This window comes from Xiphophorus maculatus, chromosome 3 (assembly GCF_002775205.1).
Source record: "Xiphophorus maculatus strain JP 163 A chromosome 3, X_maculatus-5.0-male, whole genome shotgun sequence".
NCBI lineage: Eukaryota > Metazoa > Chordata > Actinopteri > Cyprinodontiformes > Poeciliidae > Xiphophorus > Xiphophorus maculatus.
In genome coordinates, this window is record NC_036445.1 from 1,003,882 (window position 1) to 1,027,278 (window position 23,397).

Here is a 23,397-nt window from a genome sequence, read left to right on the forward strand (position 1 = left end):
CACAGCTACAAATATTTTATTCACACAGAAACATCAGGTGTCTGTGACTGAAACTGACATAATAAATACAAATCTGAAATATTTAAGCATATAAAGTAGAAATTAATTTTAATTTATTCCACTAAGTTTCAACAAAAACAACCTGCTAATTTCTCCAACATGTTTTATTTCAGCTCATCTTTAATCTTCCTTCCACTCAGCAGAAACATCTCTTCTCCTCCCATCAGATTTCACTTTAAACTTTCAAGCTACATTTACAGCTCAGAAAACGACTCATTTCTTCAACACAATCCAAAATGTTTTAAACTTTAATATTTGATTTAATGGACATTTCATTTCTTAAAACTCTTTTACAAACACAGGAATTATTAACAGTGTTGTATAGTAACAAAGTACAAATACTTCACTACTTTACTTAAGTATATTTTGGAGTACTTCATACTTTCCTCGAGTATGAAAAATTTTGATGACTTTCACTTTTACTTCACTACATTTCCGAACTTAATTGCGTACTTTTACTCCGATACATTTTCAATGTGTGGTTTAGTTACTCGTTACAAAAACGCGCGAGAGAGAAACAAAGTGTTTTGACCCCACCTACTGATTAGCAAGTAGCAAGCAGGCTACCGAACAAAGTCCGTAGCCTGCTTGCCTGGGCTTGTTCATCACCTCCAATAGGATACACCTGTTTCGCTTCTCCCAGTGTTGGGGAAATTAGACATCAGAATACCTTCCACCGGGTGGGAGGGAGGGTCGAACAGAGAAGCGTGCTGCCCGCACTGACGCGGCTCAGGGATTACGTGACACGCAGCGCCGTGCCCTATAATGCACTGTAAGCTATGTAATGTGTTTTGAGGCAGTTGACCAAAATCCCGGACAATTTTCAAATTCCCCCCGGACATCTTTTTAGGTCTGAAAAGTAGGACATGTCCGGGAAAAAGAGGACGTCTGGTCACCCTAGTTCAATGGGGGACAGAAGCCATAGCGATAGCAATTTAGACTGAATTTAACGAATATAGGAAAGGCATGCAAGTTCAAAACCACAAACCATTAACATGTGCTACTCTTTAAAACTGGAACAATTTATTAGCAGGTTTCATTTTGCCTGCACTTGGTTGGGTACATTATTTTAAGTTTATTTGACAAGTTTACCAAAATATAAGAAATGTCATTCAAACTTGCCTTGTTTTACTTTTTACTTGTACTTTTCATTACATTACTTGAGTACATCCATTTTTACAGTAATTTCCATACTTAAGTACAAGAAGTTTCAGATACTTTAAGACTTTTACTCAAGTAACATTTCAGTCAGTGACTTCGACTTTTACCAAAGTCGTATTTTGGAGAGGTACTTGTACTTTTACTTGACTCTGAGATTTCAGTACTTTATACAACACTGATTATTAATCATTAACATAAAAGGGTTAGAGTCAGCAGTGGGCACATGTCGCTAACCTGCCAATAATAACAGCGGAGCTAATTAGCATTAGCGCTAAGCTAATTTTTAGCTTAGCGCTTTTGCCAACTTTGAAAACATTTAGCACACTTTGCTTTGCCAAAATAGATTTTTATTAGCGGTTCTACAAACTGTCAGTGGATGAAGCTTAACATCTGTGTTGAGGTTTTGGTTATTGGCTGCTAAGAAATGAAACAGACATTGATGTTCATGCTTTTATTTTGAAGTCTGTTTACACAGCAGTTCTGTTTCACATCTTCCTGTTCTGTCTTTTTCCCCCAGTAACTTTATTATAAACAAGAAACATACAGGAATAAAATAAAATGAACGAGATCCAAACATAAATATTTAAAGGCACATAGTATGTAAGGCATTTATCATTGGAATTGAAGTTAGTGGTTTAGCATTAGATTTAGCTTGATACAGTGTTTCTGAAGTGCTTTACCGTTAGCAGACTAACTTTTCAGTTAGCGGTGCCCACCACCAGTTGGAGTTAATGTAAAGCATACTGAAATAAATACTGATAAATTCATATTAATATTCAAACACAATGAATCCCAGAGATCAGAGGATTGGCTTAAATTCTGCTTCTTTTGAAAAACAACCAAGATTGATGACTAAAGCTAATCTTTGGATCTAGTTTTGAGATTTAGGAGGCGTCCCACCAGGCTGTGTACTCGGCCCACTTCTAATACTCTGATCCCATGATCCAGATAAATATAGTACAGTAAAACGGGATTACTACAGCGATTGAGAAACTACACAGTCCTGTTGAAAATCCAGGTTTTATGAGCTTCAGCATTTAGTCTTCTTGGATTCAGAACTAATATCAGTTATAGTGAATAATAATCTGAGCTCTTCTAGTTGAATTTTCCTGATATTTGCGTATTTTAGCTAGAGCCAGTTTGCAGAAATGTCACAAAATATCTCATATCTTAAAGAAAACAGTCCAGAGAAAGTTGCACAGAAATTCACAGTTTTACGTTTGACTCATCAACACCTGGATAGAAACTACGGAAGAGGATTAGGGCCAATAAAATACAAAACTAAATTTGACTTTTTACTCAGAATGTTGAGTTAAGGCAGCAACCAGATTCAATCAGAAGCAAGTAAAGCAGGAGGAGAATTTACTTCCTGTAGGAACATGTCAGATTTAAATAATTGCTTTATGTGACTGAATTCTGAGAAAAAGGTAAAAATTGTGAGAAAGAAATTCCCTAAAATCAGAATTCCAGATTAAAGTCAAAATTCTGACAAAAAATTCTTAGATTAAACTAAAGTAGGTGATGAAAAAAATCCCTAAAGTTCATAAATGAGAAAATTCAGAAAGAGAAAAGGGCAAAAAATAAAAAATCCCTTAGGGAAGATGAAATATGAAATGCATGACGGAAAAAACATTTCTGCTATAGAAAACATCTAAACATGAAATCTCCCACATTTTGGCCGAGTACCTGATGAAACCAACCACAACTAAAACACGGTGGTGGCAGCATCATGATCTGGGGTTACTCTTCTTCTACGTGGACAGTCAGTTTGAATCCAGGCCTTCAGGCGTCAGGCTAGAGAGATGAAGTCGCAAGATTAAGAAAATGGCGTTGATAATATTTCTACATCATAAAGAACCTGGAGCTTCAACAGGACTGTGTTGGTTTCTACATCCACTGTGCAGAGAAAAGCTCTGTGATCGGATATTTCCGGGGTTTTTCTCGCAACGGGTTTGTGTGAAGCAGAATTGCAGCGTCAGTGACTGAGTGCTAATTTGGTGACGCCTCTGCGGTTCAGCGCGAAAGCGCAAACCAGCACCAGCCGAGGCAGAGACGTGTGGTCGTCGGGGGAGGCGGTGGGGCGCCGTGGCGCATCGGGAGGCGGACTCGGCGCCTCGAACCGCGGGCGGCGGGTGTTTAAGAGTCGTCTGTTTCCGTGACGATGGCGGCGCCGTCGCTGGAGTTCGGGCTCAGGTACTCCAAGGCCTTCTGGCTCTGGGCCACGAACTGTTTGAGCGGCGTGAGCAGCAGCTCGGTGGCGGACGGTCGTCGGAGGGCGTTGCCTTCGGAAGGGTGGGCCGCCCCGTCCATCTCCGGGGTGGAAGGCTCCTTGGTGCTCGAGCGCCGCCCGTTGGGCGGGTCGGGACTTTGGGGGCCACCAGCAGCCCGGGTGGCGCGCGAGTAGATGCTGCGACGGCGGCGAGGGCGGCCGTCCATTGCCTTGAGGAAGAGGCTGTTAGCTGAGCCACGGCGCGATGAGCTGTCTGAGAAATCCTCCTTGTTCAGGAAATCCTCCACCTGCTGAGGCGACGGCTGCTCCAGCTGGGACACAGAACAGGAGTTAATGCTACACGACCTGAGGAAGCTTTGAGTCCAAACACAAGGCCTGCAGGGCGACTCAGGATTCCTGTAGGGGTGGGAAATCCTGGTCCTGGAGGTCCGGTGTCCTGCAACTCTTAGACGTCTCCCTGGTCCAACAGACTTGAATCCAACAGCTGAATCTCCTCCTAGTGCAGTCAGGTTCTCCAGAGTCCTGCTGATGACCTCATTATTTGATTCAGGTGTGTTGAAGTAGAGATTCATCTAAAAGTTGCAGGAGACGTTTAGGCCCTCCAGGCCTGGAGTTTCCTACCCCTGACATCACCTGTTGTCTGGAAGGAGTCAGCCAGAGATGTAGAGTTATGAAATGTCGGCATAAGAGACATGAAAAAACATCTCTGCAGTTAGCCAGACGTAGGCAAACATAGCCTGATGAAACTCATGAAGTAGCTTCTATGTCCTCAATATCCTTGGATCTGGAAATTACCTCCAAACCTAGTCCCAAATGAAAAGCCAAAGCCAGAGGCATTTGGTAGCTATTGCACTCAGTTACAAAGCTAACCACTGTTAGCATGACTAAAAACCAGCAACAGTCCATCATAGGACAACACAGAGACAATCAACAATCAAGATTTTGGACTGTGGGAGAAAGACAGAGAACCTGGAGAGAACCACAGGGTTTTAAAACTCTTTAGCTAGCTAGCTAAATATTTAGCTTCAAACGTGATCTGTTGCTTTTTGATGTCTGTTTGCCTACTTCAAGTTGTCAGTCAGGTCCTGTTTAAATGATTTCTTTGTTCTCCATGTCTGGTAATAAACAGAGCAGCTGGAATGTATTAAAACATCCAGTTAACCACGATTCAACACAGGAGAAAATGACTTTTTAACAAAGGCCAGGTTGGTCTGACCGACCAATGTTTTCCTCTTAATTAACGGCATGTTTCCAGGTCTGTGTCTGGTGTGTTTCCAGTGTGTGTCTGGTGTGTTTCCAGGTGTGTGTCTGGTGTGTTTCCAGGTGTGTGTCTGGTGTGTTTCCAGGTGTGTGTCTGGTGTGTTTCCAGGTGTGTGTCTGGTGTGTTTCCAGGTGTGTGTCTGGTGTGTTTCCAGTGTGTGTCTGGTGTGTTTCCAGGTGTGTGTCTGGTGTGTTTCCAGTGTGTGTCTGGTGTGTTTCCAGGTGTGTGTCTGGTGTGTTTCCAGGTGTGTGTCTGGTGTGTTTCCAGTGTGTGTCTGGTGTGTTTCCAGGTGTGTGTCTGGTGTGGTCTAGGTGTGTTTCCCGGTGTGTGTCTGGTGTGGTCTAGGTGTGTTTCCAGGTCTGTGTCTGGTGTGGTCTAGGTGTGTTTCCAGGTGTGTGTCTGGTGTGGTCTAGGTGTGTTTCCAGGTCTGTGTCTGGTGTGGTCTAGGTGTGTTTCCCGGTGTGTGTCTGGTGTGATCTAGGTGTGTTTCCAGGTGTGTGTCTGGTGTGGTCTAGGTGTGTTTCCAGGTGTGTGTCTGGTGTGGTCTAGGTGTGTTTCCAGGTGTGTGTCTGGTGTGGTCTAGGTGTGTTTCCAGGTGTGTGTCTGGTGTGGTCTAGGTGTGTTTCCAGGTGTGTGTCTGGTGTGTTTCCCGGTGTGTGTCTGGTGTGATCTAGGTGTGTGTCTGGTGTGGTCTAGGTGTGTTTCCCGGTGTGTGTCTGGTGTGTGTCTGGTGTGTTTCCCGGTGTGTGTCTGGTGTGGTCTAGGTGTGTGTCTGGTGTGGTCTAGGTGTGTTTCCCGGTGTGTGTCTGGTGTGATCTAGGTGTGTGTCTGGTGTGGTCTAGGTGTGTGTCTGGTGTGGTCTAGGTGTGTTTCCCGGTGTGTGTCTGGTGTGGTCTAGGTGTGTTTCCAGGTCTGTGTCAGGCATACCATGCTGTAGAGCGGCGTGATGTTGATCACGAACTGCAGCAGGATCTTGGAGAGCTGTTGCAGGTCGTGGAGCAGCTGCTGGATCTGAACCGGCAGTTCTCGGACCCGTCGAACTGGGCTCAGCTCGGCCAACATGGCCGCTCGCTCCACCAGCTCCCTCAGTGTGGCCTCTTTCAGACTCTCTGCGCGGAACAACAGCGCCACCAGGAGGCTCTGGAAGAACTGCAGCAGCTCACCTGTTAACTCCAGGACCCGAGTCAGACCCGCCTACAGGGACCAGATAAGTTAGATGATTCACTTTGCTTTCTGTTCTGATGGATGTCAAAATGCATTTTGGGAAATGTAGTTTAGTTAATTTCTTTTAACTTATTTGGTAGTAATTAAAAACAAACTAGCTGAAGAGGTTGAACAGATTGAGGATTTATGAAAAGATGAGTTTAATAAAATATTAAAAATTATATTTGGATTAAAAATCTGATTTAATGAAGCTTTTATTATTTTATTGATCCTGAAACAAAGATAGTTGATCAGAGGAGATGATGGGATCCTATTTCTAAAGTCACACAGTCAAAAATTAGCAACAATAATTTGGGTTATAAAAGAAAAACGGGCTTCATTTTCAGTTCTGTGTGAGCTCACAGACGTTCTTCATATTTGTGTGCCAGAAAACACAAACTGGGCTCTGATTGGATCCATCAGACCCGTCAGCTTTCTGGATCAGCTGTAAACACTTATTCTGATGATTCGTGTGGTTCTGATCCGAGGCCAGCTTCCCAGGAGGCGTGGGAGGAGAAGACCTGGACCGGAACCAAGTCCCAGCTGGCAGCAGATCCTGACACGTGAGGACAGCAGAGGACGAGGCTCCGCAGGAGAGACGGGGACAACAATGGCTTCCTTCTGTCACAAAGAACCAGGAACAGATCCAGAAACGCTCCTGACATGAAGCATGATGGGAAATATTAACTCCACTCTGCTCTGAGGGTCACAAAAAAAACCAAGTTCTCTGATTAACACAGAGCCAGAGTGGAAAGGGAAGGGTCAAAGGTCATCTCCACTCCACCTGAAGTCCAAAGTCCTTCAGAGAGGAAAACACCTCAGCAGATTCAGCCCAAGAATCTGAGAAAGAGCCTCAGATAGAAGGTCAAAGGTCATGAAGCTCATCCAGTATGGCTGCTTGAGTTCTCTAGAAACAAGATGGCCGCCAGTCTGAGGTTAGCGACGCGGCACCTGGATGACGGACGAGGCTGGGACAACGTCTCCCGGACAGAGGAGAGCAGAGTGGACACGATGGACAGAACCAGACAGCAGGAGGTTCTGCCGGGTCACACGGGTTTTTTCTGTTGTTCGCCGGGTCGGTTCTGGGACATTCCCCGGGCCTTCCTCGGGTATTTGGGTCGCAGTGAGGCAGCGGACCGGGACCTCTGACTTGCTGACACAATCAGAACGCCACGTGACAAAACAAAGAGCCGGAGCGCCATGTTGCCATGGCGATCGGTCCTCGTTAGCGGCGCGGCGTCCTGCGTCCTGCTGTTCTTCCTCTACAGAAACGTGAGCAGAACAATGCTCTGCTAACCGGGTCGATCTGAAGCCAAACCAGAACCAGAGCTGTCTCACTGAATCGCTGATGAAGCCGTTTAGGACTGAAGGAGCCGTTTGATCCATCATGTTGTTTTTCTGACGTCCTGTTGATCTGCAGCTGATAACCGGATGATTATTTTTATTTTATAAGGAAATACAATGAAAGAGTCGTTTCTTTTCTAACTGCTGTGTCTGAGCAGCAAACTCTCTGGAAACTCTCGACCTTAAACAAATCCGCAGGATCGACTCAGACCGGGTCTCCGGTCCGCTTGACGTTCACATACACATTCAAACCGAACCAGAGTTCACTTCAGGCTGGAGTCACATGATTTCAATCTGTGTCTTTATCCCCGACTGACTCACTCTGGACAGTCGGCGCTGTTGTCATACCTGGGAGACTCACCTGGACTCGGTTCCACTGGGAACCAACATGCCAGCATTTCCATTTCAGCAGCTGCAGTTCGTTTCGCACTGACGGTCCAAACTCAGTGAAAAACCCGTTCATCCAACCATCATCCAACCATCATCCATCCATCATCCATCCATCATCCATCCATCCATCCATCCATCATCCATCTATCATCCATTCATCCATCCATCCATCCATCATGCATCCATTATCCATCCATCCATCCATCATCCATCCATCCATCATCCATCCATCCATCCATCCATCCATCCATCCATCCATCCATCCATCCATCCATCACTGAGAGCAACTTCCTTCTTTACCAAATGGAAACTAAAATGGAGGCGTCAGATTTCAGTGGTTGGAGGGTTAGGGTTAGACTAACTAGTTAGTTAAACTAACTTTTAATCTTTGGCTAAAGACCAGGAGCCATTTCTCCTGCTAGCACTAGGCTACCATGTTAGCTTTGGTTGTATTTACCCAGAATGCCCTGTGCTGTAGTCCACTTCCTACTTTTGGAGCGGTCTCCGGTCCACTTGACGTTCACATATGCATTCAAACCGAACCAGAGTTCACTTCAACCGAACCCAGACCGAGTTCAATTAGCATTCACACCTCACCAACCGAACTGGACTTTGACTAGGCAGATGGACTGGAGTTGGATTAAACCGGACTGAACAGCGCTGGTGTGAATGAACCCAAAGTCTCCTGTGTCTGAATCCTTCCTGTTGGGCCTGAACGAATTTTCTCTCATTCATCAGAAGAAAAACATTTGGCGAGAAACGGGACGCCTCAGGGATGAGTCCTCAGTCCACTGCTGCTTATGCTGTTCGCTTTGAAGAAAAGCCTGATTATTAAATTAGCTGATGGTGCCATAGAGCTGGGTCGGTACTGTACGTGCTGCTTTCCTCAAAGTACCTTCAAAATGCTCTCTGGACCCAAAACATGATGCCGTAAAAACACTTCTAAACGTTTTCTTTCAAAGACGTTACTCAAGTGAATGTAAGTAGATGGATGGAATAAAGCAGAAACAGAAGAAGGTTCCAGTTCTGGCTGATTTGGACCTTATGGAGAATCTTTCTGGGACAGAACCAGAACATGTTGGGTTTTAGCTCCAGCATGGGAACAGATCCAGACTCAACATCTGTCTGCTGACCCTGGAGCAGCGTGTGCCGTCCCAGCGGGCCGCGCCGCCAGCTTCCTGCCGCCGTTATCGCAGAGATCGACTCGGACGCTGCGAGCGGCACGTAGGCAGAGCTGGGCAGCATCAGGCCCGGTTATCTGACCCGCTGCTCTGCCTGCTGGCGCCGGCTGAACGCGGCACTACGTGGAAAAATGAGCAGAACCAGCTGATAGAGATCTGAGCTCAAAAATAAAACCCATCAGGATACAAGACGTTTTATCACTTTAAATCCAGGCGCTTAAACATTTCTGCACAACGTTTAGGGGAAGGATGTAATATTTTTAGGTTTTTTTCTCCTTTAAATAAAATATTTTTGAGAGAAAGCAACTAAAATGTTTGTAAAAGTATATTGTCTTCATGTTTCTGAATTATTTGGACAAATGATTTTTGGAGCAAAACTGTTTCTGAAAATAATTAGCTGGTTTACATTTTCTTCAGGAAACTCAGCTTAATTATTAGGAAGGTTTTGATTCTGAAAAAGTCCAAAGTATTTCATTTTTTCCTGCAGCTCCGGTTGGAGCGATCAGAACGATCCGTCCAGAATGGAGCCAAACCTGAACTTCCTCCAGATTCAGGAAATACAAACGTTTCTGCTAATTTCCAGGGACAAACTTTGTTTTACATCAGGTTGATGGTTCCAATCCCAACATTAATCTCATCTGCTTTATTCCCGGTTCCAGTCTGAGCTTTTAATGAGACCAAACATGAAAAATCTCTGAGACATTAAATTAAAATCAGTTTAATTTAGAAATTACAGCCGTTTGATGATTTTTCATAGCAGCCCCAGGATTTGATTTTTCTTAAAGTCGTTTGTGGTGAAATGAGTCGGACTGGTTCTGATCAGATCTGGTTTCTCCTCTGCAGACAGTTGTGGGTTTGGTTCTGGATGTTTTTTTTATTATTTTCTGGCCTCTAACAATGAAAGCATTAAAACCCAGAATGTATTTTCCTGCAGGAAAAGTTCTGGTTCTGGTTTTGGTTCTGACTGTTTAGATGTGTTTGTTCTGCCTCGCAGCCCATCGGTCGGTCCGACGTCCTCAGGGAGCGACCGGGTCACGTCTCCCCGTCTGCAGGATGATGGTGCGTGTGTGTGTGTGTGTGTGGGTGCGTGTGTGGGTGCGTGTGTGTGTGTGTGTGTGTGTGTGTGTGTGTGTGTGTGTGTGTGCATCCTGAACTTCAGATCTTTATCTCTGGAGGACAGAAAGGCTGCAGAGAAGCTCGTCTATAGAAATATCAGCTGGGAACAAAAACCAGATTCTTCTGAGACGATAAAATCAGAACAAAATATTTCCAGTTTAACATTTTCATTCATTTTCTGATAGTTTTTACTGCTAATTAAAAAGGCTAAAGAATGGGGAAAAATTTACATTGTTATTATTATTATTACAATATTATTATGTAATAATAATAATTCCTTATTACATAATACCGTAAGCAATAATTGTAATTATTATAGCTGTTATCATTATTATTTTATTATTATAAATATTTATCATAGCCATAAAAATACTACAATCAGTATTAATATTTTATAAATTTTACAATAATAAAATAATTAATCAAAAATGAAATATTACTCATAAGACTAATAACAATAATAAAAAAATATTACATTAATATCACTGTAAATATGTTGAATTTTGTTATTGTTAGTTAAAAAATAGTCAGTTTTCTTACAATAACAATAATTATTATTTTTATCAGAATATTTTATTTTCCAGCAGATTCCTGATTTCTGAACAGAACGTGGCTGAAGTTTCCGACTGGGAATGAACGCATCACCACAGATGAGCTTTTACTGAAGCAGTTTTAACTGAAACCGACCAGAACCAGAACCACTGGACTGAACCTGGACCTGGAATCACTAATGAAGCAACAGCGCCATCTAGTGGCAAGAAAAAGTTTGAATTCACTTTGATGTTGAATTTGATGTAAATATTTGTGTTATTTTGTTCTGAAATGAATGTTTCAGTTTTAAATGATGATCCTGTGGAAGTCCTGCCTCACCTGCTCGGCGGCGCCCCCCAGTGTCCGGGCGGCTCCCTGCAGCTGCTCCCTGGCCTTCAGCAGGCGGTGATAGAGCTGCAGGCTGAGGATCAGCAGCAGGCTGCGGGCTCTGGTCCAGAGGCCCGGCTCGTCTCCGTCATCCTCATCCTCGTACTGCTGGACCTTCATCTCCCACTCCCGGCCTGGAGGATGAGAAAACGCCAGAATCTGTCTACGGGTCCAACCGGGTCCACCTGGAACCGGAGCAGCACCACACCCAACGCACTCTTCTTCTCCATCTCTGTAGCTGAGCTTTCTGTTTACCAGCTTCCTTCATTTGTTCAAATTTAAATTCTGTCCAGAAAAGGAGGCGGCCATCTTTACTGCAGTAATCAGAGCGCTGCGGCGGCCATCTTAACTGCAGTAATCAGAGTGCTGCGGCGGCCATCATTACTGCCGTCATAGACATAATATAAGGGTAGACGCCGCATTGGCCGCTCCGGCGCAGGAAATACGGCGGCCATCTTAGAGCGGTATACCCTCGTACTTTGCTGAACCAAAACAACAGAAGATGCCTCAGTTCTGCTCGGCTTATTCGTGTTTAAATCTACGAACTGTTGATGTCAGGGACCGGGGGATAACTTTTCACAAGTAAGAATGACATATTATTGTTAGTATGTTGTGAATGTAATATTACTGTACTGTATTTATGCCCACCAGCGAAATGACAGCAAATGTTAGCTATCGGTCTTCAGCCGGAGATTTGATGACAGGAATATGTTTCAAACAGGCCTACTCACAATTTCAGTAGCTTTGTTTAATTATCATTATCAACAAATTTTAATCAAATTTGGAGTTTTATGTTATTTAAAATATGAAGATCAAAAATAGTGAGTGTAACGTTTTTCTGAATGCTCAGCTTAAGCAGGCAACAAGGCTCCTTAGTTTCAACCGTTGCAAATAACATGGACCTCATTCGGACAATGTTTTTGTGTACACACTCCCAGATATCACGTTTTTGTCTTAAAAATGGCGGATCCTCTCTTTATCTTTCCAAAAGATAAAGAGAGGAGGAAGAGGTGGGAAATAGCTTTGAGGAGGGATGGATTCACTGCAAGTGATTCATCTGTACTATGCAGAGAACATTTCAAAACGGAGGATTTTGACAAAACAGGTCAGATTGTCAGACTGAGAGCTGATGTGATACCATCAATTTTCAGCTTCCCAGTTCACCTTCAAAGAGTAGGTGCATTATTAAAAGTTCATTAGCATTCATAAATGTGCATAATGTTAGCCTTAAGGGATATATGTGTGTTTATGTACAGGTAGTATATACTGTGAAGTCCATATTCATAAGGTTTTTACATTTAAGGTTGAAAACTACAGAACTACAATAACCTCCACAAAAGCCCAAAGTAGTGAGTATGTGGCCTCTCAAGATGACCCAGAAACATGTAGTTCAGACCTGCAACCTCAGTCTAATGATGTGAGTATTTTTTCTATTGTAAATATCATATCATAATGGTCAAGATCATATTAAAATCTAAATTATTTTCTAACCCTCATGTTGAATGTTCTCACAAATAAAACAAATAAAACCAACATAGTTGAAGACACACACAGTGCTGCTGTCGTCTGAAAGAAAGTGTGCCATAGTGATGTCTAAGTGATGGGTGATGTCCATCTCTCTGTCTTTAGGATCATTGCTATGCTTTGCCAGCTTCTCTTACCGCTGTCACTGCAAAACATAAGAGAGCGTTGGCAAGAGTGGAATATCTGGAGCGGGACAAGAAAAACACCATGGCCAGAGAGAAGAGGGCAAAGACCACAGCAAAGTCACTTTTGGGGGAATTGAGTGAAAAAAATCTCATTACTGAAGAACTCAAAGAACGGCTTGAATTCTACTCTGGTAATTCAAAATTAATTCCTCAAAATTTATGTACATTTTCTTGTATGTTTATTTTTCCTCCTGAGCTACATCAGAAGAAGAGTTTATATTTTTATTTTATAAAAATGTAATGAATATGTAAATACTGTCACAACAGATAAGTATGCATGTGTGTATGTGTGTATATATGAGATTATCGGAATATATGCATAATGTGTGTGAATAAATTGCATCTTTGGTTGTATCTTGCAAAACATGTCATACTTTAAAACATTGTATTCCACCAAAACTATTTAAATATGCTAAACTATACGTTCCTATACATGCAATTTTAATAGCTGTATGGCTAAAATTTAATTATGTGACAATGTGATTACTATTCAGCGTGTTATGATCTATTAAATGCGCTGATCCTTTATTGTGCCTGCCAAATATATAAGGCTCAGTGCAGTGGTATACCGCTCCAAGATGGCCGCCCTAAATCTCGTCAGCTCCAATAGGCGAGAGCGGCCCATGAGGCGTCTATCCATATATTATGTCTATGACTGCCGTAATCAGAGCGCTGCAGCGGCCATCTTAACTGCAGTAATCAGAGCGCTGCGGCGGCCATCTTTACTGCAGTAATCAGAGAGCTGCGGCGGCCATCTTTACTGCAGTAATCAGAGAGCTGCGGCGGCCATCTTTACTGCCGTAATCAGAGCGCTGCAGCGGCCATCTTAACTGCAGTAATCAGAGCGCTGCGGCGGCCATCTTTACTGCAGTAATCAGAGAGCTGCGGTGGCCATCTTTACTGCAGTAATCAGAGCGCTGCGGCGGCCATCTTTACTGCCGTAATCAGAGCGCTGCAGCGGCCATCTTAACTGCAGTAATCAGAGCGCTGCGGCGGCCATCTTTACTGCAGTAATCAGAGAGCTGCGGCGGCCATCTTTACTGCAGTAATCAGAGCGCTGCGGCGGCCATCTTTACTGCAGTAATCAGAGAGCTGCGGCGGCCATCTTAACTGCAGTAATCAGAGCGCTGCGGCGGCCATCTTAACTGCCGTTAACAGAGCGCTGCGGCGGCCATCTTTACTGCCATAAACAGAGCGCTGCGGTGGCTATCTTTAGTGCCGTAATCAGAGCCCTGCGGCGGCCATCTTTACTGCAGTAATCAGAGCGCTGCGGCGGCCATCTTTACTGCAGTAATCAGAGCGCTGCGGCGGCCATCTTTACTGCCGTAATCAGAGCGCTGCGGTGGCCATCTTTACTGCCGTTAACAGAGCGCTGCGGCGGCCATCTTTACTGCCGTAATCAGAGCGCTGCGGTGGCCATCTTAACTGCAGTAATCAGAGCGCTGCGGCGGCCATCTTTTTTGCAGTAATCAGAGCGCTGCGGTGGCCATCTTTACTGCCGTAAACAGAGCGCTGCGGCGGCCATCTTTACTGCCGTAATCAGAGCCCTGTGGCGGCCATCTTTACTGCAGTAATCAGATTATATTTCTGCTTTTCCTTCTAACATAACCTTTAACCTCCCAGAAAAAAAACACCTAAAGCAGAATCCTTTAATCTCCATGGCAACCATTCAACTGTAAAAAAAAAAAAACGCCTGGGTGGATCTAGCCCCGCCTTCAAGTTGTAGCTCCTCCCCCCACTTCGCTCCTTCAGACTAGCCAGCAGCAATTAGCAAACAGCTGCTGAGCTCGTTATAGGAGCTGCTGCTCAGAGCAACGCTGGTAAAATGTTAAAGGGTTAATAGAGAAGCCATGTTGGGATGACTTCCTGGAGGCGGAGCTTCAGAAGCAGCAGGAGTTTTTAAAGAGACAGAGGTCCAATTTCAAGGTGTTAAATCAACAGGGGGCAGTAGAAGCTGTTTTTCACACAACAGAACTTGAATCAGGATTCAATAAAACCATAAGTGGTTTAGTTGTTGGTATTTGATGGGGTCTGATTGGTTTCTCAGCTGCACAGTTAATAAATCAGTTGTTTAAATTCTGGTTTTATTAAAAGGTTCCTACAGCAGGAACGGGAGGATTTGGCTGGTACTCACGCAGGGTAGGAGGGAGGGGTAAGTAGTAGGCGGCGGAGTCCTCCAGGAGACTCAGGACGTTGTCCAGCCCCGCCACCGCCGCCTGGCCCACCTGCGTTTCCTGCAGCTGCCGCCCGGCCGTCCGGACCGAGTCAGCGGCTCGCTCCAGCTGGTCCAGAGCTCCGTCCAGGCCGTCCACCACCCACACCTGGACATCATCCAGAGTCAAAAAGAAGGCGTCTTGCAAGTGAGTCATCACCTGAGGACGGAGACAGCAATTTTAAGTCCGGGTCAGCTGCTGATCCGCTGCTAAGAGTGGAGCTATTTCTCTGGTTTGTGCTTTAACACTTTTGCTAACTTTGAAAACATTTAGTTCTCAAAAGTCATTCCAAAGAATCACTTCCTGAAAGCCAACATGTGTAATAACACAGTTGGCCCCGTGGAGGCGATATAACTCATGTTGTATCATTGACATCCAACAGGTATCAACATGGTAAAATGAGCATTTTAGCATTAGCTTCCACTAATCACTTTATTAATGTAGCACTTTAGCATTAATGTTTGCTAATTACTCTGTTTAGCTCCCACATATTACTGTCTTAATACATCACTTTAGCATTAGCTTCTGCTATCTACTAAGTTGGTGCGTAGCTACAGCATTAGTGGAACTGTTTGCTGTTAGCCCTTTAGGTTTAGCACAGCTAACTTATTAGCTTGCTGTCTTCTTGCTCATATCGTATTTAGCTCTGATCTCTGGAGCATCTCTGGAGCATTGACTGCCTGATCTTTCTGATTGACGTCTGTTAAATCTGAAGAAGTTAAAGCAACAAAATAGTTCTACGAAGACTCGCTCTGTTCCGGATCTCCAGCAGGTTCTGGAGAACTCACCTCCTCTGTGGACTGGTTCAGGATGGGAAACGTCCTCTCCAGACTGTCCAGACCAGTCAGAGCCAACCTGTTGGCGAGGTCGACTGGAGAAAACACGATTACAGTCAGAGAAACCAGTTCATGGGCTTCATGCGTCCAAACACAGAACCAACAGAACCAGGCTCACTTTGGGGCTCCAGACTCTGGAGGAGGGGCGTGGCCCGTCTCAGGGCTTCCTCAGACACGCCGCGAACTCCGACCTCTGCCACGCCCCCCACCAGGCCCAGCAGGGGGTAACGCTCTTTGACCCCGGAGAGGAGGGAAGACACGGACCGGAACACGGAGCGGACCAGAGGCAGATGGGAGGCTCTGAGCAGGGCGCTGGTCTGAAACGGGTCACAGAACGGGTCACAGCAAGAACCAGAACCAGAGGTACAGAACCAGGACCAGAACCGCAGGTTCTACCATCCATCCATCCATCCATCCACATCCATCCATCATCCATACATCCATCCATCATCCATCCACATCCATCCATCCATCCATCCATCCATCCATCCATCCACCCACATCCATCCATCCATCCATCCACATCCATCCATCCATCCATCATCCATCCATCATCCATCCACATCCATCCATCCATCCATCCATCCATCCATCCATCCATCCACCCACATCCATCCATCCATCCATCCACATCCATCCATCCATCCACATCCATCCATCATCCAGCCATCCACATCCATCCATCCATCATCCACCTGAACTAACCTTGTGATCTGGACTATCTGCCATTTCTTCCTCAGCCCTCTGAAGAGAAACAAAATGGACGTCACAGAACTTCATCTCACCAGAACCAGCCAGGACGGCCAGAACTACCAGAACCAATGAGAGGACTTCAGAGGCCTTCATGACTCCAGAACCAGAACCGGATTAAATCACCTCATAAAGATTCATCAACATTTCCTGACCAAAGTTTGTAACTGTGTTATTGTGAACCTGGAAAAACCAAAATTGACTCAAATTTCAATGTTTATGTTTTTTAATCCGACCAAAAGAAAAACTGATCAAATTATATTGAAATAAGCAGAAATGTGATTTAATCTGTTCAATTAGTGAACAAAGATTCCTGAAAATCCTCCAAAGATGAAGAATCTAAACTTTATTACAACGTTGATGTTAAAATGACTGAGGCCACACCCAAAAGATACACAGGACAGAATCAGACCCAGATGTTGTTTAAAATCTGGATTCAATGATTTCTGATCAAACCAAACGTCTGGTTCTGAGCCTGAGGAGCCGTTAGTTTTTTTACCAGACTCTGATCCTTCACGCCTCTGAGCCGTTTCAAACTTCACACTCAGCTTATTCAAGTTTTAAACTAACTTTCTTCTTTCCCTGAATATTCAAAATGCTTCCTGATTTTAAATCTCTCTGAGGTAAGATGAAGAATTCAGCTTTGTATTCTACGATTTCAATTTCAATTTGCAGAATTTGAGCCGGTTTGGGACACCAGGTAATAAGCCAAACATCGGTTCCTGTTTCCAAAATGAATTCATAAAGCTGCAGAAGCACAAACCGAATCCTCTCTGGTGTGAAATACTTCACCTGAAACTTCCTGCAGCTCTTCAGGTGAATCTGCTCGACACTTCAGCTTTAAAAAAACGAGGACAGAAGCCGAGAAAAGCTGCTTCAACCAGTTGAGCCCAGTGGGAATAACGACGACAAGGATGATGGAAGAAGATAAAAAAAATCCATCTGGGTTTAGGGGGAAGATACCAGCGTCCTGATTGGCTGGGGCGCCGTGTGATGTCAGCTTCCTGTTTCTCTGACAAATCAATTAACCTCGAATGAAAGGAAACATTTAGGAGGAAAGAGCTGGAAACTCCAGGGAGCCGTTCGTAAAGTTACACAGTATTAGCAATAATTTGGATTATTTAGCCTGTAGTGACAGAGAAAATGGAGGTTCATTTTTCAGTCATATTTACAACATTTTCTGCATTAATTTATAAAAGTATATAAAGTAATAGTTTTAAAATAAATATTTTATAAGCAAGCTAAATATTTAGTTTCATAAAAATATTTAACTCTTAATTTTATGTTAAATATTTAGTCAGTAAACTAAATGTTTATTTTTTAAAGCAAATCTTTAGTTTCAAACTATAAATTTAAATGTTTAGATGGAAGCAAAAATATTTAGCTTAGAACTAAATATTGACTTTGAAAAATAAATATTTAGCTTACTGACTAAATGCTCATATCCAAACTAAATATTTAGCTTAAAGTCAAATATTTAGCTAAATAACTATCTTAGAGCTAAATATTATCTCAATGCTAAATAATTAGCTTGCTAACTAAACGTTTTGTTTGTTAATGAGACTCAGTACTGAACCCTGAGGGACTCCATGGTTTGGACATTATAAATCAACATGGAAAAGTTGGGTTGCTCCTCTCACCCTGTCGTTTCTGTGGCCGACTGTTAAAATCTGAAACTAGAGCCAGTAAACCAAACGCTCCGTCCTGACCAGAGTCTGCAGTTCGTCACCACACCTTTAACAAGTCGGTCTCTGAAACCGAACCAGGAGATCGTCACTTTCCTGGAAACCAGTCAGCTGCTCAGCCACCAGCGTCTCCACAAGCTTAGCAGGAAAAGCCAGTTTTGATTTTGGCCAATTATTGACACTGGGGTCAAAATTAGGCTTTTTGCTTCAAACAGAACATAAACTGTCAGGTTTAAACTGCATTGACTGACCCAGTAAAAACAGAATCACCAATAATACAAAACTAAAACAGCTGGCGCCATGTTTGACTCGCTGAAGTCTCTGGGTAGAACAATACAGCTGGTAATAGTTTTGTAAATTCCTGTATTTTGATGATTCATAATGATGATGATCAGGTTCTGACAACCAAGAACTCTGAAGAACTTTTTCAGAAAACTGATTAAAGTCGAACACAAAGGTTTTATTACCTTTCTGTTCCTTTTAACTGAGACGTTTCCTGACTCGCTCATGCTGGAGGTTTCAATACTTCAGGTTCAAAACTTACAGGTCACAGTAAATGACTTTATATTAATATTTCACCAAATGTTTGCACAATAGTTCGAGTTCATCTGAATATGTGAAGTCCTGTTTCTCCTGAGTTTTTCAGGATTTTGTTGGTACTCAGAGAGCGAAGGGAGCAGGTGGAGCAAACGGCTGATACTCGTTGAGTCCAACCTGGAGATCCTCTTAACATAATCAGACTGTGAAGAACGATGAGCAAATCAAGTTTATGACTTTAATCACAAGGTTGATGAGTTCTCCAAAACATGACGCTTCTTAGGGTAGGAATGGCCTTCGGTAACGAGCTTGAAATGCCAAGTTTCCCCAACATACCACGAGGGATTGTTTGTTTCCTTTAAGTTAGCAAACAGATGAAGACTGGTTGGCTGAAGTCTCATGTACCCTCAGAGATCCTCCTAGGGGTGAAGCGCTGGTTCAACATTTCACTGACAGAAGAAAAAGCACTTTGTTTCTCCAGGAACTGCCCACAGAAACTCCAGTAACCAGATTTTGAGGCTGGGAAATGAGACACCTCTCGCTCAGTTTGGTCCATTTCTCAGAAACTAACCAAGTAGCCAAAGGTTACCATCGATGAAAGGTCACTCCAGCATGTAGCTGAGACAGTCCTGCAGGGTCAGAGGGCCTCATTCAATCCAACTATTTAGATTGGAGCTATTTAACCTGCTCACTAAATGTTTAGTTAGCATGCTAATGCTAATTAAATTGCTCCATTCTAAATATTAACAAGCTAAAGTTAGTAAGCTAAATGTTTAGCTTCAAACTAAATATTTAACCTGAGCACATTTTGTAGCTTGTTGATAAATATTTGGTTAATATACAAATTCACTGGCTGATGAGCAGATGTGTAAAAGTAAGTAAATATTTGTTTTAAATAAATATTTAGTTAGATTGATAGCTAATATGTAATTGGCAAATTAAATATTTAGTAAACATTTAGCATGCTAACTAAATATTTTGTTTCAAACTATATAGTTTGCAGGCTTAATATTCAGTTTAAAGCTAAATATTGACCTAGCTAGCTAAATATCTTGATAGCTAGCTAAATATAATCTGAAACAAAATATTAACTTAGCTAAATATTTAGCTAATGTGGAAATTTACTTGCTAATAACCGGAAGTGAACTATCAAAATAAGAGTTTGGTCTTATGAACTTCTTAATAAACTCCTGCTGGTGAGACTGAATGGTTTCCTGACGTGTTTTCATCGTTTCTTTTCCTGTTTTCTTGGTTGAGATGTTTTGAAGGCAACCCAGACATTGATCAACGGACCTGCAGCAACAGGATTCAGCAACATTAACCGTCCAGGTTGCCGGAGCTCTTTGTATCTGTGTGGTTCTGTGAATAAGAGTCCTGTCCTGAATAATCTGATGTTTGGGGGCATGAGGTTATTTTTTTATGGTGTTTTTTTTTCCTGGTCGGACTCCATCTTGTCTCTATCAGGTCCGATCTACGAGCTGAGGTGAAGCCAGACGCAGCGCCAGCCCTGAGATCCGCCGGCCTGAGTTTCCCTCCAGGCCGTTCCCGGGATGAAGGCTCCAGTATTCCAGGCTTCATGTGACTCCGGCAATCACCTCCTCATTCACCACACTGGCATCGGTGGTTTTCAGGCCTGAACGATAACTCAGCTGCTCAGGGTTGACTTTAATCATCACCGTCACACTGCGGTGATTCGCGGATTTTCTCCTTCCAGTCAACAAAGCCTGTTTACAGTCACAGCAGGTCAGGACACATCCGCTGACGTCCGGCGCTCGGGAGAAGACTGACGTTCATAATTCAGCTTTTAATATCAAAAATGAAGTTGGGAGTCAGGAACTTTTACTTCATTACTTTTTAATTTTCTTTCCAAGTAAACACACTTTCTAGTAATCCTGCTGACTACCAGAAACTTCATGCTTTTCTCCAGGTTTTCTTTGAAAATGTTTTGCAGTTTGAGTATTTGACCATTTCCACCATGTCTGGCTGCTGGTTTATGACTGGAACCAACCAGCCTCAGAGACTTTGATGTCTCCTAAACATGAAGAGACCCGTTGATTGGACCAAAACAGAACTTTCTTACAGAACCAGCTTTATATCGGATCTTTGGGTTCTAACGCCGTTTGGTTTTTACTGGCTGCTCAGATGAGCAAAACGAACATTTAGCTACAAACTTTCAGTAATTATTAACCATTAGTACTATTTATATGTTTGTATTATTTAAATATTTATTCTGGGAAGAGATGGAGATTTGAGTCACAAAAATAAATGACTTGACTTGGACTTGTGTTCTGAGACTCGAGTTTTCCTGTGAAAAGTTGAGTTTAAATAGCCAGTGACGTTGGCAGATTATTATGGGATGTTAAGGCTTCGTATTAATCATTTCCTTTTATCTGTGTCTTCATATTAATGAACGTCTCTCCAGTTGAATGTATTAAATGGTTTTGGTCATTTCAGAGAGAAATAAACATAACTGACCTTCAACTTTCTCTCCTGCTGCATCAAAAGGACACTTCCTGTTGGAAATGTCAAAATAAGAGCACTGTTCATTCAGAAGTTCAATCAGCCGGTAGTACTGTGTTTATTAATCTCCGAAATATTTACTATTTGTCATGCCGGACTCCCATCTCGCACATTTACTGATATTTTATCCGTTCTTGGATTATAGTCTGAGTTTTGGATCCGATTTGTATATGAATAATACATTTTGTTGTAATTTATACCCTAAACCTGAATGTATTTTCTATTTAAAATCGTGAAAAGTTTTAGAAAACTGTGGCGTATTTACCCGGATTTATCTGAGTTGGTACGAGCCTTATTCTGACACACTGCGCATGTGCAGGTTCTCTCGGCGTTTACCATGGAAATGCCACAAAAATAAAGATATACGGAAAACGGTCGGAGCCTCTTCTGTTAATTAAGACATTACAGAAATAATCCTAACATTATTAAAACTTCTCCAGGTCAGAGTTTGGAAATCCGTCCAAACCAGATCTGAAGATGATAACTTACTGAGGCTGGAAAGCTGAAATTCTTCTTTGCGACATTTTAATTAGGGCCAGGACTTAATTTGGATTAATAAATTACGCAGATTTTAACGCGTTAAATTATTATTATTTTTAAATACAAAGACTCGGGCCGCAGCGGCCCTGGTTCCGCTGGGCTTTAGTTTCTGCTTCAGACCGGTCAGGTTGTGCTAAGGAGCTAGCGTGTTAGCGAAGCTATTCAGGGATAAACTGGCGTCTTAACCCTCTATGGCATGGCGTTGCCCTCAGGCAACAAACCACATAGCTGTACCTCACATTGCTCCTTTATTTTATTTTTTGGGGGGCATGATTTTTGACATATTTTTGTCCAAAAATAGTTCTTTTATGAATATAGTTTTTGTTTGATTTGTATTTCATTTCTCATAATCAGTGTAGACAATCTTGGTGTTCTAGACCAATGTTACCCTGAGGCAACAAACCCAAATCTGGTTCCAGGAGGTGTCAGAGTCCGATTTTATGATTGACATGTAATTAGGGACCACCAAGCTCCCAAAGAATGCAGGAAAATATTTCTTCCCCACAAAAATAAAAAGTCATGCCATAGAGGGTTAATGCTAAACCTGCTAGCAGCAGATGCTAACGCTAATGTCAGCGTCTTCATTTCTAGAAGCTCCAAAACCTGAATAACTTTAAAAACTATAAATATTAACTGCTATTCCTCCATCTTTAGTTATTCTCGCTCATTTCTGCGTGTTTATGTTCTGGTTCTGACCCATTTGGACCGGGCTGGAGATTTTTTCTGTTGCAAAAACACAGAAAACAAACCAAGAGAAAATAGAAGAAACGACGCAGCCCTCGTAGATAACTGTTTTTTATTTGCACGTCCACTGAGTGTTAACAAACCCAACACAGAGGTTAGCATCCAGGTCTACAGCAGGGGGCGCTCAAACACACGAAAGCTCTGAGGACAACAGACAGGAAGGAAACCAGCGAACAAATTCACATCTGTACAAATCTACAGTGTGTTGGTCTGCGGGGAGCTCCGCTCAGAGGAAAGCTGCAAAAGTTCAGGTGAGGCGCAGATTTACACGAGTTAATGTCTGTAGAGCAGCTGCGGCTGGATTAACGTTAAACAGACTAAACTGCATCAGCAGTCAGCGTTAAACCCAAACTGGCTTCTCTCTGGTCACAGAGCCGAGGGAAACAGAACCAAGCGGGGAAACGGCGCCATCTGGTGGCGGATCGCTCACAACGATCAACGGGGAGGAGGAAGGAGGCGGACGGCGTGAAGCAGAGAACAGATGAGGCTGCGCCCCCAGGAAAAGGTCAAAACTTCATTTATCTGCGGGATAAAACCTCAAACCCGGATAATAACGTACAAAAATACCAATAAACTGCTAATCTTACAAAGCCTGATTAAAACCTGAATATATTCAGGAGTTTTTAAGTCGTTAGTAAAGAAGAGCGCCCTCTGGTGGGCTTGTTTATTAATGAACTGGGATTAAAAACAAAACATCCAGAGGTTTTACTTGAGACTTTCGGTAACTCTTTATGTAACAAAACATCTGCCATAAACATGAAGGAGTCTTCAGAAACGTCTACGACTTTTGTCATGAAATGCCAACTTTGCATTAAATAACATTAATGCAAAGTTGCGTTAAAAATTACAACTTGTAATTTTTAATTGAATGAATTTTGTGGGCCACCAGCAGTTTAAATGAGTTAAAAACCGATCTGGTTGAGTTAACCAAACCTACTGCTTCCTGGTCCGAGCGACCAGAACCCACCTGGGACTCGTTTCCAGTCCAGAACCACTCTG

The 23,397-nt window shown here is 43.0% G+C and overlaps 2 protein-coding genes across 3 annotated transcripts; one reads left to right on the plus strand and one right to left on the minus strand.

Moving 5' to 3' along the window:
• Positions 1 to 1,326: 1,326 nt before the first annotated feature.
• On the minus strand, positions 1,327 to 17,573 carry LOC102233329. Of its 2 annotated transcripts, XM_023331123.1 has the most exons (8): positions 17,165 to 17,573; positions 16,328 to 16,366; positions 15,741 to 15,939; positions 15,575 to 15,657; positions 14,708 to 14,945; positions 10,817 to 10,998; positions 5,640 to 5,906; positions 1,327 to 3,762 (listed from the first exon to the last, which is right to left on the minus strand). In XM_023331123.1, exons 2-8 carry the CDS (start codon positions 16,349 to 16,351, stop codon positions 3,358 to 3,360), a joined length of 1,398 nt encoding a protein of 465 aa, XP_023186891.1. In that variant the 5' UTR covers positions 16,352 to 16,366; positions 17,165 to 17,573; the 3' UTR covers positions 1,327 to 3,357. The 2 variants fall into 2 exon arrangements, with proteins under 2 accessions (XP_023186891.1, XP_023186890.1); XM_023331122.1 differs by lacking the exon at positions 17,165 to 17,573 and having other exon boundaries at positions 16,328 to 17,148.
• On the plus strand, positions 11,005 to 14,754 carry LOC111608132 (THAP domain-containing protein 6-like). The gene is made up of 4 exons (XM_023331125.1): positions 11,005 to 12,037; positions 12,168 to 12,281; positions 12,494 to 12,704; positions 14,668 to 14,754. The coding sequence occupies exons 1-4, from the start codon at positions 11,825 to 11,827 to the stop codon at positions 14,727 to 14,729; spliced, it is 600 nt and encodes a 199-aa protein (XP_023186893.1). The 5' UTR covers positions 11,005 to 11,824; the 3' UTR covers positions 14,730 to 14,754.
• Positions 17,574 to 23,397: the final 5,824 nt, after the last annotated feature.

Coding starts and splice junctions, on each gene's coding strand:
- LOC102233329 (XM_023331122.1), bottom strand. CDS start 16,468: ATGAAGGCCTCTGAAGTCCTCTCATTGGTTCTGGTAGTTCTGGCCGTC. Junction 15,940..16,327: donor CAGATAGTCCAGATCACAAG/GTTAGTTCAGGT, acceptor GACCCGTTTCAG/ACCAGCGCCCTGCTCAGAGC. Junction 14,946..15,574: donor TGAACCAGTCCACAGAGGAG/GTGAGTTCTCCA, acceptor CTCCGTCCTCAG/GTGATGACTCACTTGCAAGA.
- LOC111608132 (XM_023331125.1), top strand. CDS start 11,825: ATGGCGGATCCTCTCTTTATCTTTCCAAAAGATAAAGAGAGGAGGAAG. Junction 12,282..12,493: donor TGCAACCTCAGTCTAATGAT/GTGAGTATTTTT, acceptor CTCTGTCTTTAG/GATCATTGCTATGCTTTGCC. Junction 12,705..14,667: donor ACGGCTTGAATTCTACTCTG/GTAATTCAAAAT, acceptor TTTTATTAAAAG/GTTCCTACAGCAGGAACGGG.